This window comes from Vanacampus margaritifer, chromosome 12 (assembly GCF_051991255.1).
Source record: "Vanacampus margaritifer isolate UIUO_Vmar chromosome 12, RoL_Vmar_1.0, whole genome shotgun sequence".
NCBI classification, from domain to species: domain Eukaryota; kingdom Metazoa; phylum Chordata; class Actinopteri; order Syngnathiformes; family Syngnathidae; genus Vanacampus; species Vanacampus margaritifer.
The window spans coordinates 16,902,475-16,922,122 of record NC_135443.1 but is presented as its reverse complement, the minus strand read 5'-3'; the positions used below and the strand labels follow the sequence as shown (position 1 = coordinate 16,922,122).

General features: G+C 38.5%; 1 protein-coding gene across 1 annotated transcript; it reads left to right on the top strand.

Annotated features, from left to right (window-relative positions):
• Positions 1-483: 483 nt before the first annotated feature.
• Positions 484-15,523, top strand: fam83b (family with sequence similarity 83 member B). Its single transcript, XM_077582842.1, has 5 exons — positions 484-668; positions 2,618-3,091; positions 7,045-7,209; positions 10,108-10,232; positions 11,197-15,523. The coding sequence occupies exons 1-5, from the start codon at positions 597-599 to the stop codon at positions 13,136-13,138; spliced, it is 2,778 nt and encodes a 925-aa protein (XP_077438968.1). The 5' UTR covers positions 484-596; the 3' UTR covers positions 13,139-15,523.
• The last annotated feature ends 4,125 nt before the right edge of the window (positions 15,524-19,648 follow it).

Sequence of the window (19,648 nt, the reverse complement as noted above, 5' to 3'; positions counted from 1 at the left end):
CATGCACACACACCCCTGATGTAGGAATGCAATGCAGAGATTACACAATGGGGCAATTTCTCAAGAGGCTTTTTCAGTGCTGACTCCACCAAATAAGAGCAAGTAGCTTGCATTTATTGCATCATATTCTCAAGAAATACAGGCGATAAAGCTCTCGTTAACACTGATAGAAAACAAAAATGTACATTTCCATACACAGGTTTGATGTCAAACATTTTTAAATCCAAGAGAGTGATCGCAAAAAGGCCAAGCTTCTGCTCGATGAAGAAAGTCAAAGCAATTTAAACTCCTCGCTTTTCTCACAGTTTCATAACACATTCATCAACGCCTTTCTGTGTCCTGTCATCATTGTAATTTTGGCAGTGGGCTGAACTTTGTCCCTAATAGGGAGGAGAGGAGGAGGAGGTGTGGCTTAAAGTCTCAAACAGGTTTATGGCTGCCTGTGAACAAGTTTCCAAGCAGTCCGACCATTTGCATGTCAAAACTGGAAGTCACACTTTCAGCCAGCACACTGCTTATCATGTTCAGACACCTCCTTGTCTCTGTGGCTTCCAACTGGGGGACAGCATCCTCCTCAAATATTGAACACTATTACTATGCAGATGCCTGTACATAAACCTCATTTGGATATGTTCGGGAGCAGTCAACAGGATTTTCACACTTCAACTGTAAGTCAAGGTCTTATATTCTGAGTGATGTTTATACTGTGACAGTAATAAATAACTTAATTTGTCTCCTTGGGTTATATACATTTGAATAAGGTCTTGACCACAGTATTGCACAGCCATTGCTTCTCAGTTTGAAAAGAAAGATACATCACAGACTGTGAATTATTATGCCACACTCATTTGCCACTGAATTAATATAAATGTTGTGTTTTGAAATTATAGATGTATTTGGCGGATATATTGAAATGTTACCTATACTGTGAATAAGATGTTAATCATTTAACAAATTAATTAAATTTCAGTGTCAAATGTGGTTTTCACAAGAATGTGTGGAAAAGTGAGCAGTAAGCACCCACCCACATTTTTTAACATCACAGCATTGTTTGTAGGGTTCGGCCTGTGAGCCTCCTGTAGTAGAACTGGCCCCACCTCAAACTCAAAATGTCATATTGCTTTAAAAAATAAATAAATAAATAAATAAATAAATATATATATAATTATTATTATTTTTATTTAATTAAATTTTTTTGCCACACCGTTGTGGACACTTAAGAAAAATCATACGTACACATTTTTAAAAATACGAGTACATAAAACCTGGGCTATAAAGTGCCTTTCATAACAATTCAAGATACATTTATATTTAATAAATCAAGTTCCTCCAAGAAATAAACAAATTTGAACAAATTTCCAAAGTTCCAGGTTGAAAATGTCACCAACATTTCATCAATGTTTAAAAATCGCAAATGTAAAAACTGAAGAAAAATTTTAAAAAATCCCCCTCAAGCTTTTTGGTTGCTTTGTCTGTAGGCTGCTAAAGTGAATGTACATGCTACATTATTGTTTGTAAATTGTGTAGTTTTGAGTGTAATTTGACCAAAAGGTCCACTGTTCTTCTATTTAACATATTCAAGGTCACAATAACTTTCTGCTGTAACTTCTGCAAATCCTTTAGCTTCCTATGAAAGGGCTTAAATGATTCCATGCTGTCATTAGCTTGTTAGCATTAGCATAATCTCAACCAAGTGAAAACATACTGTAGATAATAGATATATCTTGATAATATATTATATACATTCTTAATTTATTTGGCTGTTAGCTATGGCTAGCAACAATCATGTTTTTGAAGGACAATGACTGGACGTGATTATTATTCAGAGCTTCAAACATGAAATTCACATTGTGCTCCATTTGAGTTAAATATAACGTCTTTGTTTCACTGTGTTTGTTGTCCCTGACTGTCTGTGTTCAGAGATGCACCTCATTAAAACTCAGATGGAGTTATTAACTCAATTCCATTGTTGACAACTAAATGATCCAAACATTGGTTGAATCATGTAATTTACGTGGCTGTACATAATCCTGCTATCATTTATTGATAGAATACCACCTTGAATTCAGGGACCTGATAGGTAAAGTCATTACTTTGGCCACATGGGCCGTCAATGTACGTCACTTGTTGAACAGGTTCCAATTGTCTTGATGATGAGGGAGTTTCTGTGAGTCACATTTTCAACCCACAGAGAGAACAACAACAACAAATGTTCACACTGTTGTACAAATACATTAGTAGAAAACGCACAAACATTAAATATTAAAAAATGTTGTACAGTAGTACATAAACAGAGTAGTGACCACGATGATGCCAGCGACTTGTATGCAACCTTCATATCACTTGGCCACATTTCCTCTTTCACTCCTTGGGAATTTGAAAACCATTAAGCTTGTTGTTGTTTTTCTAACACTGTAATTACAGCGCAATTACAGTCTGGTTGTATTTACATTTGGATCACGAACAGAAAGAGACGAATATCATAAAAAACATTTGATTTGAACACATGATGATTCATGCGGATTCATGGATTAAAATTCCCATTAAAAAGTTCAATCATGTATATATTTCTATATTTACTCACACTGATTTTGTTTCTTTTTGCTTTATGCAACAGTTACAAGGAAGGATGACTGAAACAATGGACTCAGCCCATTTTTCATCGCTGTCATCCTTAAGAGGAGAGCATGCGTCAGGGGATAACATGCATGCCCACTACAAGGAGTCATATCGGCTGGCCATTGATTGCCTGCTAAGCGGGGGCAGAGACAGTTATGCAGAGTTCCTCAAAGCAGAACGTATCGGAAGCTTCCTGTCTGACGAGGAGCTTGTCTTCATTTCGTCAAACGCCAAAGAGCCCCCGCCTCAGACACCTGAAGAGGAAATCAATAGCCCCACGGACAGCAAATCATCCTCGGGGACGTACTGGCCCGTCCATTCGGATGTGGACGCTCCCGCTTTGGAATTGGGATGGCCTGAGGTCATACACGAAAATCCGCAGACCAATATAGATCTTCTCTATCATCCCCCAAGGCAAAACAGCCCGACCATTAAAGAAGTGATTCTGAAATACATCCGGGATGCAAGACAGGTAAAACACGATGTACTGTTGGCCTATTTAATATGACAAATGGGTTCAGTGTTGCCACAGTTATCTTAAACAAGTAACTTAGTTACTTTACTGATTACTGCTTTAAAAGTTACTTAGTAACTTTACTGATTACTTGCTTTAGAAAGTAATTTAGTTACTTTACCGATTACTTGCTTTAAAAGTAAATGAGTTACTTTGCTGATTACTTGCATTAAAAAGTAACTAAATTAGATTACAAGTTACTTTAATAGTTACATTTGACAGATACAGACCACCCTGCTTAAAAATGACACCCGGTTTTGCCACTTAATTGCAAGTTTGTTGTTAAAAGTGACGTTTGAGAGCAAAGTTTGTTGTTATTATAGTGTATTTTTTATTTTGTCATATTTTTATTTATTATTATTATTTTTTATTTTTCATAATTATTTTATTGACAAAAAAATAAGTCTTTTCAGGATTTCACTTAACACATTTGCTACTTGGTTTGAATAAAATACAAATAAAAAGACTGCCTTTCTATACTTCTCTTACTAAAAATACATATTAAATTTGGGGACCTTCTGCAGTCGGACAATCTGGTGTGACTGTAAATGCATACTGCCCTGTAACATAGTGTTTTTGAAGCTACGTAGATAACACTGCCTTGCATCTTGAAAAATGATGAGTCGACAATATGATGATGTCACTTGTAATGGTCCCTGGAGAAGTGGGTATATTCTAAATTGTAAACTTTTTTACAAGTACTCCAGAAAAATTTCTAATGAGACATGTAAGAAAAATGTGTCATTTGCACTTGCTCACAATAATAAAATAACCATGACTTGATTAAGAGCAGATTGTAGTTATTACCGGTAACAAAAGCAGCCTGAATTAACGAAATGTAGGGAAGACCGGAGCTAGTTGTATCACTTTTTATAATTTTATATTTCTTAGAATTAATACATTATATATGAACAAAATGTAAACCAAATATAAGACCAACGTCTTAAGTATATTTTTTGTATTCATGTCATTTTCATACTTTGTGTCGGTGCAGTGAGTGAACATGTGACATGTTGCCCCACCAACGGGTAAGTTGTCACACTATATAGGGTAAGATGTCACATTGGATTTTGCAACTAATAAAACAAGGACAAAATTATCCTTGTTCTCTTTTTTTTAGAGGCAGAGAAATTGTTTATCATTGATCTTGAAATTTTACCATTGTCCTTGTGCAAACTTTAACATATGATTCCTTAAACTGGAAATTTAAGATTAAATTGAATTTCAAAAAATGAAGCATTTCAGTTTATAATGGATGGATGAATGGATGGTTCATCATGAAACTTAAACCAGTCATGACATATGGGCATACTGTAGTTCCAACAACTGGAAAACAAAATTTGAAGCAATGAAACAGAACATGGTAAATTCATTTCCTCACTAATCAGACTCTATTGTCTGTAGAACAATTCTGGCATACGTAAACTGAGTTGCCAGAGGTGCATTTTTCATTGGCCCATTCTTTGCTTATATGACAACAAACCCCAAAATGACTGAGACAAGTTGCCCCAAACTACCATGTCGGCTAATTCTTGCTCTAGTTTGAAGTTAGCTTAATACAGAGCAGTGACTGAGGCATGACAAGATGCCTGAATCTCTCCTCTAATGAGTCCACTTGATTTGTTGCTAGAATTTGTCTGTGTACACGCCTGTTTCAAAATATATGAAGACAATTTTTACTTTGGGCTGTGCAAAACAGATAACTGGCACTCATCTCAGGTCACAATGTGCTATTCTCTTTTCAGACAGGACACAACCCCTGACCACTAATATGAAGAAAACTAGTATATATAATGTTGTAAAACAATATTTAGTTAGCAATGAACAAAAACAGTGAAAAACAGTCATTATTAGACCTCAATGTTATTTTAGGCAGAATCTTAAAGTTTACGTCCCCATTCTTGTGCGTTAATTTTCTTTAAAATCAACTACCAGCCTAGCTACCGGTACTATAAAACTAAACTAGGTCATGTAGGTTAGTATCTAACAGGCGGCCTGCCTCTGGTATATGAGCGCAAAGCTCTTCCGTTGAGTTAAAACTTGGGGCTGCCATCACAGCTCGGGATTTGAAGAATTATTTTCCTCGGCATGACCCGCCCCACTCTGCCTCCGATTGGCTCATCAGCCCTCATAACTAAATTTAGCCAATCTAATCAGCGAAGGGAGGGGGTATCCACACAAGTATTTGAAGCAGAGGAGGGTAGGCTATGGCTTCACCATCCTTGAGTAAAATAATGGGTCATGTGGCTCACAGATATTACTGAACGGTGCGCGTCAGGGGGGCAAGTGGGTATACGCAATGCTGACTGAAAAACGAGTGGGCGTATACTATACAATACTCTGGACTACACCACTGTGCCACTCCCTCAGACAAGAACGGGAATTTGAAAGCTGTAGTCCCAAAATGTACAGTATTTCCCTATGTTCAATAGCAGAGTTACGTGTTCTGTAATGTATAGTTATTTGTTTAGTGACTTTAATGAGTATTATGTGTTAGGAATTAGGTGTCTTTCTTGTCAATTCTTACCGACTACCACATCCTGAAGGTGATTAATTGCAACTTTAATTTGCAGTGGTATAAAACGCTCCATGCTGATGCTGCTTGTGAAGTATGTAGAATAAAATTCATTCTGCAAAATAACTTGCAAGGAGGTTTGAAGTGTAACCTTATTCTGATAGACCAGAGACTTGTTTGGAAAGAAAGCGTCAGAGCTCGTCCTGAGTCTGTCTCTGACGGCAGCGCTACCCTCACACCTCCAGCGTGCAGTGGCAAGGAGTGTCTGCTGACATATTCATGGCCCACATCCAGTTTGGCAACTTCTCTCATCAAGCGAGTGTGGGAACATGCTGCTGCTGCTGCTACTACTACTACATTAACTCCTTTACATAATGAGGATGACTCACAAATGGTCACCCGTTTATATTGTCTTCCATGCAGACATGCACACGGCTGCACCCCTTTTTGACTCGCAAAAGTCCTATTGTTTCCTAGAGGGGCAACAATTGTCACGTGGGATGCAACCGCTGGAATGTCAAAGCAAATCCCCTCTGCAGTAAAGAAAGTGATAAATATATGAATTACAATTATACGGCAACATAGGCTAAAACGACATATTTATGTGAATGAATTAGAATTTTGTATGTGTTCTCAGCAATTATCTTTAAAGGGGAAATCAACCCATTTTTTGGACAATAATATGTTTTATGCAGCCCCACTATAGTGTCTAAATATGGTATTCTGGTTAATATTGTGTTAGTGGAATATGAGTTGAGCAGTAAAAAACCCAGTCGTTTTTAGCCATCTCAGTGGGAGCGGCCATTTTGCCACTTGCTGTCAACTGAAGATGACATCAAAGTTGCTCAGGTCTCAGGTAACAACCAATCACAGCTCACCTTAAAAAAACAAAACATTTAAACTATGATAGGTCATTGCCTGAGCCCTAGCAAGATTGATGTCATCTTCAGTCAACAGCAAGTGGCAAAATGGCCGCCCACTCATAGGGATAAAATTGGCTGGATTTTGCTTCATAACTCATATTCCACAAAAGTAATCCCTGAATTAACTTTATAGGGTCTTTAAGGTATTATTACATGTCGAGATTAATTGAAATAATTTCACACAACCCTGTGGAGCGAATGCAGAGCGCACTGTGATTTTAATCACTTTCTCAAGTGATTAGAGATGTTTACGTGTCTTGGGAGGCAACGCTATTTCTGTTGGCCAAATTGTTAGCAGTGGGGTAGAAATCGTCTCGGAGGTTGTCTTTATTGTCTGTACGTGTCTATAAACAAAGATATTTGAAGGTCTATGAGAATTCTATATGTGCATGAGGTGGCTCACTCAATCGCATGCGGGCAGCCTGACCTGTCTTACATGTGCTAGTATTTATTTGTTCAATTTATCTTTGCAGGTCATCGCCATTGTGATGGATATGTTCACTGATGTTGATATATTGAAAGAAACTGTTGACGCCTCCATTCGAGGAGTTCCTGTTTACGTGCTTTTGGATGATTTCCACTTGAAACATTTCCTCACGGCGGCTGAGAATCAAGATGTCAAACTTCAACAACTGCGGGTAAGTGATTCTAAGAATATCATGCACCCAAGGTGTACTCCAGATTATGAATAGTTACGTTTGATTAGTGTTTTAGTGTTAAAGCTAGTCTTTGTCACGCTTTCATCTTTTTGCCTTGTCTGTCATATATCCAGTGAGTCAGCTGAGTGTGCGCTTACTTAAACTGTCCTCTCATGACTTTTTCCTCTCATTATCTTGGGCAGTGTTGCCTACCTTGTTTTTATTCAGGCCTTGCCAGAATATTTTGTGTGTGACCTTGTCATTTGCTCTGCTAATTTTATTGGCCAGTGCCCTTGTCATTATGTTGAAGTGCCCTCAGGGATGTTCCATTAAAACATACGCAGGCACAGGCATTGGCTCTGGTGTGCTGATAAAAAAATACAAATAAAAAATAGATAAAAAGCTTATTAAAGATGATCAAGACTACACTGAAAAGAATAACAATTATTACAGTAGACTACTAGAATAAAATCCTAGGGCCCTATTTCCGTGTCTGTATGCTCATGGAAAAATAGGCACATCTTCATTTTCGTGCCGGGGCAAGTCTAGTTTAGCGTGTTTATGAATTTGGTAGACGTGCTACGCCTCTCTCAGTGTTCTGGCGCACTGAGCTGCCGCGCCCATTTTGGTGACAAAAAGTGGATGAGATTTTAGACTCAGTAAAACCTGGTCTATCTAGTGGCGTAGGTGGTGTAACACGATTTTGATGGATTTAATTAATGGATTAATTAATTAATCATCGTAAGTCATTCATAAATTTGACAACAGCGTAGGACAATCGGAATCATTGTACAAATCGATTCATTTTTTTCTTTTTAGAAAAAAAAATATAATATTGGGAAATGAAGTCAAGTGTGTGTGTCTGTGTTTAAAGTGTTTGTCTTTTAACTTGCCCCAATCATGGTTGTCACCCTGGTAACACATGGAGGAATACTGTACAGCACATGAAATAATGAAAACATATAATTACATATATGTCCATCAAAGGATAGTAATCTACTTTTGAAATCAGTGAATGCAAACTGAAAGCAAATGTATCAGGTGAGAGAATTCTTGCCCGATGTATTCCTCAGAGTGATTTTATTCATTCATGGTCAGAGTCTACAAAAACACATGGGGTAACACTGATCAGGAAATATCATCGCAAAGATGATGCTTGAATGACCGTCTGACATATTTAATCTTCAACTGAGACTGTTGATTTTTTACCAATGCATGGAACGCTTTGCCATTATAGATAAACCATCTTGTTATCTTGTAAAAAGAAAAGATGATTCTATCCATGTTGTGTTCACTGTGACCAAACCCACTTTGATTCATTGCTTGTGTGCAAATTGTAGAGATAGAAATCACAATTAAGATTGTTATTACTAGGCACCCAACCCAATTTTTTTCACGGGCCATTGTGTGTTGTTACATGTATGTTACATGTAACCAAATACATGTTCAATCATCTAAAACTGTATTATTACATATAAAAATCAAGGATAATAGTTTTTTTCAATTCAATTCAAAGTTTTTTATTTCATTCTTTAAAAAAAGAAATGAAAAGGGGACAGAAAGAGGTAAAACTTGTAATGTCTGCCCCTGATCAACACAAAAAAATGATTAACAAAGTTAATGACAGTAAGCAGTCAAGTTACGGTAAAAAAAAAATCTCAATGTTATTATTTATTATGTTATTATTTATTACACATGACAGTTTTGGTACAAATTTTGGCAAAGATTATGAAAGTTGACACATGACTTGATTTTGCAGGCCACATAAAAGGATGTGGTGGGCCGGATCTGGCCTCCGGGCTTTGTTTTTAACACATGTGATTTAAATACTGTACAGTATGCTTTGGAATATTGTTGTGATGAAAACAACAAAAAAATCTTCTCCATCCCAATCTTTAACTCGGGGCTCCAGACTGCCCTAAATTTTGACACTGCAAGTAAATTTCTCATCTACTCACTCTTGCAACTAGTCACTTTACATAATTATATAAATATATATATATCTTTTTTTCCCCCTTTTTTTTTTCTTGCTGATAATTACATTCTCCTCCACACTTAAATTAATTTAGCAGAAATAGTGAACATGTGAATATTTACTTAGCATGCCAACTTATATTGTACACCCCTAAAATGTTTGGTTAGGGGCCACTGTGCTCCTCGTCCCAAAAAGTTGCTGCTTTATCTTTCAAGGACTAAATTTGTGTCAACATTGCCTTATTATTATATTTTTTAAAAACCTTTTATTATTTTATATATATTTATTGTTTCTACTATTGCCTTTGAAGGCCAGGCACACGCTAATGAAAAACAACCCAAGCCTCCTGGTGCACTTTTGATGATTATGTTATTTTTCATACATTGCTAGAGCTAAACGGTCAACACACATGTAATCTGGGAGCTTAGGCCCTGTGAAAAAAAGAGAAAGAAAGAGAGAGAATCAATCATTAGCCAGGGGACATGAAGGACGCAAGACTATTTTCACATGTAGCACACAACCAGTAGAGTGGAAAAAGTGCTTGTGGTGCTATTGGGCTTTGATGTTGTTGTCATTTGTGATTTCAGTCCACCACTTGTGGGGGCATTCAACTTGGGAGGTTCCACTGTATAAACTATAAAATGCCTTCTGATAAATCTTCAATATAAACAATGGCAACTATGAAAAGGGAGAATGTTCTTACATAAGGTTTGGTCTGTTTTGAGATTGAAGAAGTAAAGGAGAAAGTGTTGTCAATAACAAAGGCTACAAAACACACACAGCAAATGCTTATAAAGCATTTTTGACAGCGGGTCAACATGTGCTCACTTGCTCGCCAGCGATGTGACTGACACACTGATTCAAAGTTACCTACGTTGGTGTTGACAATTCAAGCTGACTCACAGTGTTCTCTTTTCTTCCAGAATATGAGGGTGCGCACTGTGAAAGGTGAAGATTATCTGTGTCGGACTGGGACTAAATTTCATGGAGCAATGGAGCAGAAATTTATCTTGGTTGACTGTCATACAGTCATTTATGGCTCTTACAGGTGAATACAACTGTTTGTGTTCTGAATGAGACAATTTGATGACTTTCAGTAATTAATAGCAAACATAAAATTAGACCTTGAGTTAATACTTTTTCATTCAATAAAATATAATTTTTAATGCCCTTAACAATATACTGTATAGAAGAAAAGAAAGTAGAAAATAAACTGTTGACTCAGTAAGAGCATCCGGTACACATACAGTATTAAATGTACTGCAGTAGAGAGCAGTTCCCTTCAAGTTAAGATCATTCATTATTTTCATGCCCAGTTCTACCATGGTACTTACAGTATTGCTTACAATACAAAAATAACAACCATTTTTATACAAAAGTTTTAACATAAAATGCATCAGTATAGTGCACTATTCTCAAGTTGTTGTGTCAGCTTAAGTTTGTGCCCCCTGTATAAATTTCAAATTCATTCATTCAATTCATTCATTCATTCCATCAAAAATTTATTAAAGGTCAAACTGCCTTTCTTTGCACTTAATGCCATGCAATCAATGTGTAATACATTTTAGTATTGTAATAACAAAGTTATTACCATGTCATTACAATGAAATGTAGTTACTACAGCCTTTAATGTGATTGATTGCTTGATTGATTGATTGATTACAGACCCAAAAATGAATATTCTTCTCAAATTATCACAGTACTGTATTTTAGTAATTTTAAGAATTATTTTTACTAGTCTTTATTTTACAAAATATTTTTTATTTTATTAAATTCATCTCAGAGCATTGTGCAGGGGAACTAGGTATGGAGTTAAATTTAAAATATTTTGAGATTTCAATATCCATCCATTTTCTTAGCTGCTTATCCATACAAGGGTCGCTAATAAAAATGATAATAATAAAAATAAATAAATAAATAAATAAATAATAATAATAATAATAATACACAAGACAACCTTTGTTGCAAGATGTTTACTCCGTATTGATGAGCCACGTTTGTTTTGTCCCCAGATTCATTTGGTCGTGTGCAAAGATCAATTTGAGCATGGTGCAGGTCATCACAGGCCATCTGGTGAAGACTTACGATGAGGAGTTTAGAACACTGTATGCGAGGTCGACCGTGCCCGCTGATTTGTGCCAACCAGATAATTCTCTCCCCTCTAATGGGTCCCACACGCTGCTAGGCTGGCCGAAATATACTCCTCATTCCTCACAAACGATTGATCGTCGCGACCAGTTAAGGCACACGTTGGACTCTGTCTACCGGAAGACCTGTGAGAGAAATCAGTTCGCAAGAGACTGCAACGATGATCACTACGTCCATTTGAATGATCATGACAGGGGTTTGCAGAACCACATGTCCAAATTTCAGTCTGCAGAGTCAATGAACTACTTAAAAAGGCACAGCTATGCCGGGGAAATAAATGATGGCAATATTACACAGAATGTTAGAGCCAGAGCAAGCAACTGGAATATTTGCCGGGAAACAGGAATGGGGAAAAACAACTACCCACTGGATAATAATTATTTAGTGCCACAGATGTACAGGAGTCAAAAGCTTCGTAAGTCATACAACGGCAATGACAAGCAAATTCTGTCCATGCAGCAAAACATGCCAACACTGGAAAAAACATCCAAGTCATTTATGCGTACATGGAGGATCGAGTCATACCTTCAAAACCCTGACATGCCGTTTAACGAGCCGTCTGATTATTTGGACCAGTTTGAGCCGTCCAACAGTTACATGCAGGGAAGAATGAGGTCTTCTCTTGTTTTTCGGTCCGCCATACCGGAGCAATTTGTGCCAAACTCACATTTAAACAACACGCCCTCTGTTGGTAGCCGCTCATCAGGACTTCACAACCCTACGCGCTATTCCTCCATGCAGTGGAATCCAACAGTAGCACCAGAAAGCAACAGACTGAACAATGACGAATTCATGTTAAAGAGAAAAAGCCTGCAGATTTTGGACGACTACAGCACCGGGAAAAACTCATACCCATCTGCATACGCCAGCTTAGGCAGAGTCAAGCGTGGGCAGAACATTCCAAATCCTGACATGCGAAATGACAGTTGGCACAAAAGGCACAGTGTGGCCGATCCAAGATCCAACACGGCATACACACAGGACTCCTCATGTGCCATGTATGGCACTTTTGCTAGGATGCAAATAGATCGAGGCTCCAGCGCAATCAACATGAACCGTAGCAGATACGGGTCAAATCTCAATGAAGAGCAGCGATCCGTCTCTCATTACGATGTCAAGAGCATGACAGACGCAAACAGCCCCTGCACTTCCATTTGGCAGGAGTCTCCCTCCAGAACTCTATCTGCTGCAAGCCTGGGTGTAGAGGGCAGGGATTTGGCGGCTAAATCCAACAGAACGGGCTCTCAGCATTTTCTAAAGAAGAGTACCAAGAAGATAAAGTCATTTTTGAACATACCAGATAAGAAAGAGGATCGAGTCACAAGTGTGGGAACGCCAAGTGTGACATCAGATGACAGCACAGACACTATTAAAGCTGAGGATGAGAGTGAGATTAAACATCACCATATCAACTCGTCCCTAGGGAATCAACAGAACCATGTGGCCGATGTCAAGTATTCCAAACCAAGATTCCAAACCGAGGATCATCGACACACACCTGAGCTCTCTTCCTCTGAAACAACATCGGAAAATAAGCTAAGCTTTAGTGACCAAAAGGCAATCACAGACGTTGACGTGCCGGGCTGGAGTAAAGACAGAAAAGCTGAAAATCGCCTGTACAGCAGATTTGAGCCATTTTGCTCCATTCAAAAGAAACAGTCTTCATACTCCCCATACAACTCTCTGGAGAAAATCAAAAACCAACCTACTGACCACAACCTTGACCGTCTAGGGAGAGGCCACCATGAAAATAAGCTTGAGAAATTCTTTCATAGAGTGGGAAACTTCATTCACAAGACCAAGTAGTTTAGTCCAATGTGGGAATTGGGGCACATTTGATTGGCATTGCCATCACATTGGACAAGTTGTTAGCAGGGGTCCATTTCACAAAGCATGTTTAACAAACACCGAGACTAACCCTGAACAGCATGTTGAATGGTAGCTCATTAATTCATTTCATTTAGGTGCAATTTTGCGGGGGAGAAGCACACTTGACTCAAGACAAAATCTTCTTCTTTTCCTTTGGGCTTTTCCCTTCAGGGGCCAGTTGCCTTCATCTAACCCTGTCCTCTGCATCCTCTGCTCTAACACCAACTACTTTCATGTCCTCTTTAAGTACATTCATAAACCTCCTTTTTGGTCTTTTTCTAGACCTCCTGCCTGCCATTTGGAAACTCAGCATTCTTCTGCCAATATACTCACTATATCTCCTCTGGACATGTCCAAACCAACTCAGTCTGGCCTCTCTGACTTTATCTCCAAAGCCTCTAACATGTGCTGTCCCTCTGATGTACTCCTGACTCTATCCATCCTGGCCACTCCCAAAAAGAACCTCAGCATCTTCATCTCTGCCACCTCCAGCTCTGCCTCCTGTCTTTTCCTCAGTGACACTGTCTCCAGACCAAACAACATCGCTGGTCTCACCAGTTTTATAAACCTTTCCTTTCATTTTAGCTGAAACTCTTCTATCACACATCACAACTGGCACTTTTCTCCACCCGTTCCAGCCTGCCTGCACACGCTTAATCACTTCTTTTCCACACTATCCATTTCTCTGGACTGTTGAGCCTAAATACTACGAACACACCTTCCTCCTCTCCTTCTTCGACCAACAATGGTCCAGTTTCCACCGGCACCCTGTAGGTCAATAGCACCGATGGCGGTCGTTGTTAACCCGGGCCTCGACCGATCCGGAATGGAAGTCATATTTAATTCGCATGTTTGATTTGGCCAAAGTTTTACATCGGATGCCCTTCCTGACACAACCCTCTGTATTTATCCGGCTTGGGACCGGCACAAGAAGACACTGGCTTGTGCCCCCTTGTGGCTACATTGACTTAAGATGAAATATAAAAACATTATTCAAACGGTTATAAGAAAAACACAGAGTTCAAAACACAATATATACTGTGATGTGAGCGCATGACTACGGCGCCGGTAATGTTGCAAATGTAAGGACAGATTAAGTTGTGTATGTAGATGATGGACTGTAATGTGAAACAGTACAGTTCAAAAAGATAACTGTCCGGAAATGCCAGCATATCTATGTCATATCATGTCAAAAGGACATGCCATGTTCGTGACAAAAGCGGACTTATGCTCTAGACTATAGGTTATTTACGCAAAAACTCGCTGTTGCAGACTTTATGAATGAGGAAATTAAATGTCGTGTGTGGCTAAAAAGAGGCGGGGACAGAAAAAACCTTGAGGTCCATGGTGAGAAACCTGCTACCGACTAGGTTAGGTTCATGGACACTGTTACTATGGTAACCGAAAGCTTAAATGACCTATTTCCCTCTGGTTGCAGTTACTGTACCTCCCTTTCTAAAACAGAAGATGCAGAGTTTCCCACATTTCAGGGTTTCTTGACCCAGGGTTCTCACTAAACCTGCTTTGTGAAATAGACCCCAGATCTGCTTCACAATTCTTAAGTTGGGGATTCCAATCTGGCCTTCCTATGTGGAGTTTACGTTGTCCTCGTGCTTGCATGGGTTTTCTGCGCATAATCCGGTTTCCTCTAGTAAAACATACATGTCGGGTTTATTGAAGACTCCAAATTGTCCAAAGGTTTGAACGGTTGCTCACCTACGAAAATAATGAAGATTAGCGGTTATAGCAAAGGAAAAGGTGGGCACTTCCGTCTCACCGTCGGCCTATTGTTGACAAATGCCCACCTTTTTGGCGAAGTGCCTGCTTGGTTTAACGGAGGACTGTTCAAGGTCAACATAATGTCAAAGGCTTCATATTAAAGAAGTTGTAGCACACACGAGATATAACAATACAGTAGGTCTTCACCACTTCGTTTACATTGGACATGTTTCCAGCCAACTGTTTACAGTTTTAAGATCATTTTGATTGTGTACTGCACATTTATCTGCTCAAATATATATTTTTTATTAAATATAGCAGATACCTGTACATAATACTTGGATTACAATGTTCAAGAAACCTAATGTAATTCAGACCGAGGTGATAAATCAACCACTGCACTCGAGATGTAGCAAATATAATAATGAAAGCATCTACGCCGCATTTGTTTAGGTTTTATAAATTGCAATCATCGTTTGAAAATGACATGTTTTTATGTTTGTCTACTGCTTTGTATTAAATTGCAAGATAAATATTTTATACGTGTGATTGGGTACTGAGAAATTGCAGCAATTAAAAACCATGGCAGGTTTGCTGTCACAAGTGTTGTGTTTCATCATTATGTGCACGGTAAGTGCATTTAATATACACGTACTTTAAATCCAATCCAGGGTGTATTGTGCATTTTGCCCGACGTCAATTGGGATAGGATCCAGTTCCCAATAACCGTGATCAAGGTAAGCAGCATGGAAAATAGATGGATAAATGTACAGTATTGCTTAAAAATACAGTGGTCATTCTCGCCCTTATTCTTTGCTCAAGGAGACGAGGAATTGTCCACTTACCATGAAAAAATTATCAAAATACAGTACGTAAACAGTTTTTACTTGTATAGTGCTTTTCTAAGTACTTACTGAAGCACTTTAACATTGTCGCCACATTCACCTACTAATGACGCAGGAGCAAATAGGAGTAAAGTATCTTGTTGAAGGACATCTTTTATACATGGTCTCAGGGGCTCAGCATCAAACCAACAACCTTCGGGTTGGAAGACAACCACGCACCCATTTGTGTCATACTTGCATCCAATATTCACAGTATACATGATAATGCTTTTTAGAGATTTAACAATGGAAATGTGATAGTTAACATGATCATTGAGGGACGTGCTGATTAAGTGACTTTTCCCAAAATCTGATCAGTTGACGGTGAAATGGGCAACATGCTGTAGAGCTGACATTAGCTCACATTCTGGCCATTACATTTTGCTCAATTAAACAAAAACAATCCAACAAAAATGTTGTTGTCCTCAAAAAATACTCTTACATTGCAGAATGAATCTGGCCAAGTGGCAAGCTATCAACAAACTAATGAGAACACAGAAAGGATTATTGTTGGCCGTCACCACGAAAAAGCAACGCTAACGTAGCTTACAGTCAGTCTGCTCCTCCCTCACCCACAGCCTCCAACATCTGTTGCCTTCAAGGCCCATCCAGACCATAGGAAACTTGTGAATTATATGCAAGGGTTACTACAATGCTTAACGCTTCATGCACCTTCATAATGGCTGAGATTCAAATACATTGTAAAATGGCGTCCTTTATTTTTCTCGTACCACTAGATGCCACCTCTGACAATCCCTAGTTTACAACATCCACACTCAGCCACAGATAGTGCTGTTTTCATTTATATTTTGGGGAAGTAAAACCCCAAACACCAAGGTTTTGTTGTCATCATTTTGGTTCAGGTCTGCTTTTCTGCCACCCTGAAGTACCCTTGTTTCAAATATTATGAAATGGACTAATATTTTGCCAGTATTGTTGATTACACAGGTACTCTTTTGCAAATCTATAGATTTTTTTTAACATTAGCAACTTCCTCCAAAGTGTTCTTCTTCTTGTTTAATGTTTTATGCAACATGGATTAATATATAAGACAATAGCACGAGGCAGACATTTCTGGAAGACTTGAGCCTCTTTTTTTTTTTTTTATCTCATTGAGCATTCTGTGCTCTGCTTTTTGAACTTTCCCTATTTAAAAGCAACATTTCTGCTGTGCTGCTAAACATCAACGTTTTTGAATATATATTTTGTGAACCTTTCCACCTTAATACAAGTTAACAATTTTTATTTGTAGGAGAGCTTTTTGTGCAAGACGTGGTTCATGCAGGGCAATGCTTTTTGAGGAAAGAAAACTCAAAACTAATATATGTGTTTTTATATGGCAATTGCGATGGCTGATTTCACAGCTTTCAAAATCGTGTCTGAGAGGCAAGTGCAAAATGCACAACCTCTTAGTGTGGCGGCCGTGGCTCAGGGTGTAGAGACGGTCGTTCAGTAACCAGAAGGACGGCTGTTTGAGCCTCACTCTCCCTAAATCATGTGTCGTTGTTTCCTTGGGAAAGGCACTTCACCACATTGCCTCCAGTGCTACTCACAGTGGTGTATGGAAGGTGCAAATGTTTGGTGGTGGTCGGACACTGGCAGGCACACCTCCGTCAGCCTGCCCATGAATAATGCAACCAATGTGAAGCATCTTTGAGTGTCTGAAAGAGCGCTGTATAAATCTAATGTATTATTTAGTGACCCCCCACACCACCACCACACACGCACGCACGCACACGCACGCACGCACGCACGCACACACACACACACACACACACACACACACATTTCTGATTTTGTGCCTTCATTTTCTCTTTGTACCTACTGAAAAGCATTCCTCTTCTTTTCTATAGGTATTTTTGTGGAGTAGATCTTTTCCTCCGCGTGTTTGTTTTCTTTCGGGTGGAGAGAATGATGGTTATCTGAATACAGGCTGGAGATCGATGAACAGTTCCTTCAAAGCTTTTATTTCTACAGAATATTCCGGGCACAAGTGAGTTACAGACAATGGCTGTAGCCTCTCACAAGTGTGAAGATGACAGAGGACTTACAATATTCTTATACTATCTTGAAGGGCGGTACCACACAGTTTCCAGTAAACAGTTCAACCGGAGTTGACCGGACATGAGATAAAACTCAAGGACATCATTCAAACCCACAGCCCATTTGAGGAATAGAGGAGGTTATTCAGTCATGACTGCACCTGGCAGAAATTGCGATAACACTCACAAACATACATCCGCAGAACAAAGCTCTACTGAGGGAATAAGGAAATTAAAACAGTTATGACAAAATCTGGGCAGAAGACCCTCTTCAGTATATTGTATGTTAATGCTACAGGTTGTGGCAATCCTGTATAAAATTCTTAGGATCATTCATCCAAATTGTTTTGTTTATGATACCCTTCTTGAGGCAACCCTCTGCATTTATCAAGGCTTGGATCTAGACTTCAGTTTGCACTGCTTTGTGCCACCAAAAGAGTGCATTATGCCGGTCAGGGGCGTCAAACATACGGACGGGTGGGATAGAACACATTAGCTTCAATTTTTACATCAAATTAACTGTTGTTGCAAATTTTCTCACTAGAGGGCAATCTGACGTCCACTTTAATGACATTCTGAAATTAGTTGTTATACTCAACATTTGATGCTTTATATTGATGCACGTGCAAAGGCTAAAAGAATACTACCCCCCCCCCCCTCCCCATTTGCCACTGACAAGAATACAGATCTGTGTCCAGTATATGTAAATAACTTATGTGGAAATGTTTGAAGACACATAAATATTCAGCTTCTGTTCAAAAGAGGTTGTTTTGGTGGAAGTCTTTTATGTTTTCAGCTGCTAGACCTTGAATGTATTTTTTACGTCTTCATTTACAAGGAAGGGGCACCCTCTTTCTGAAAAGTTCACACTTGAGTTTGTATGATGTCAGTTGAGCTTGACAAGAATTTATTAGATGTAGTAATCAATAAAAGTGACTGTTTTCCAAATGTAAACAAAGGGTGAACATTTTGGAAGACTCATTATTTATGGCTTAATTGGCCATGAATATAGTGTTGTGGCCACTTGAAATTAAATTGGAGTGAATGTGGCCTGTGAACTCAAATGAGTTTGGCACCCCTGATCTAGTTTATAGCACCTAAACTATATTGATCACACGTCAAACATGATATATAATTCTCAAATGCATGTCTAATTCTTTAATAGAGTTATTTTAAAATTTATATTATTAAATTACAGAGTTAAAGACATAAGAGAGATTGCGTGTGCCTCTACATGATCGTACCAACTTTCTTTGCTATTGTGCAATGGTTATTCCACGTGAGGGACTCCTCTAATGCTCAGTAGTGCATTATAGTCAGTATGGTTCAATAGCAGTGGCTCGAAACTTCAATGCACAGTCACACTAATTATATCCAATCTAATAATAACAGTATGCCTGACGACTGGCAATGGGTGTTTCTTATCAAAATTGCAAGCCGCATATTTATGCAAAGTGTGAGAAAAGCCACGTGAGATTGCAATTTGGTGAAGAGTCTAAAATGTCACTGTGAAGGAAAAACATTGCTTAAAAATTGGCATTTTTTGAGATCCATTATATTCTATGATTACTTCAAGACTTTAGAAGTGTTAGACACTTTTCTCTTGCACTGTCCGCACTCTCTGGAGAAATGTTATTGTGTTCATCGTTTTAGACAGAATTATGCATCTGCAATATGTCTTTGAAGGTTACACGCTCCATATAAAAGAGGCTCATACAAGTCACGCAAAAATAATGCATCCAGCTTTTCTTGCTAGCATATTTGTTGAACAGTGGGGAATTAATTGCAGCATAATTAAAAGC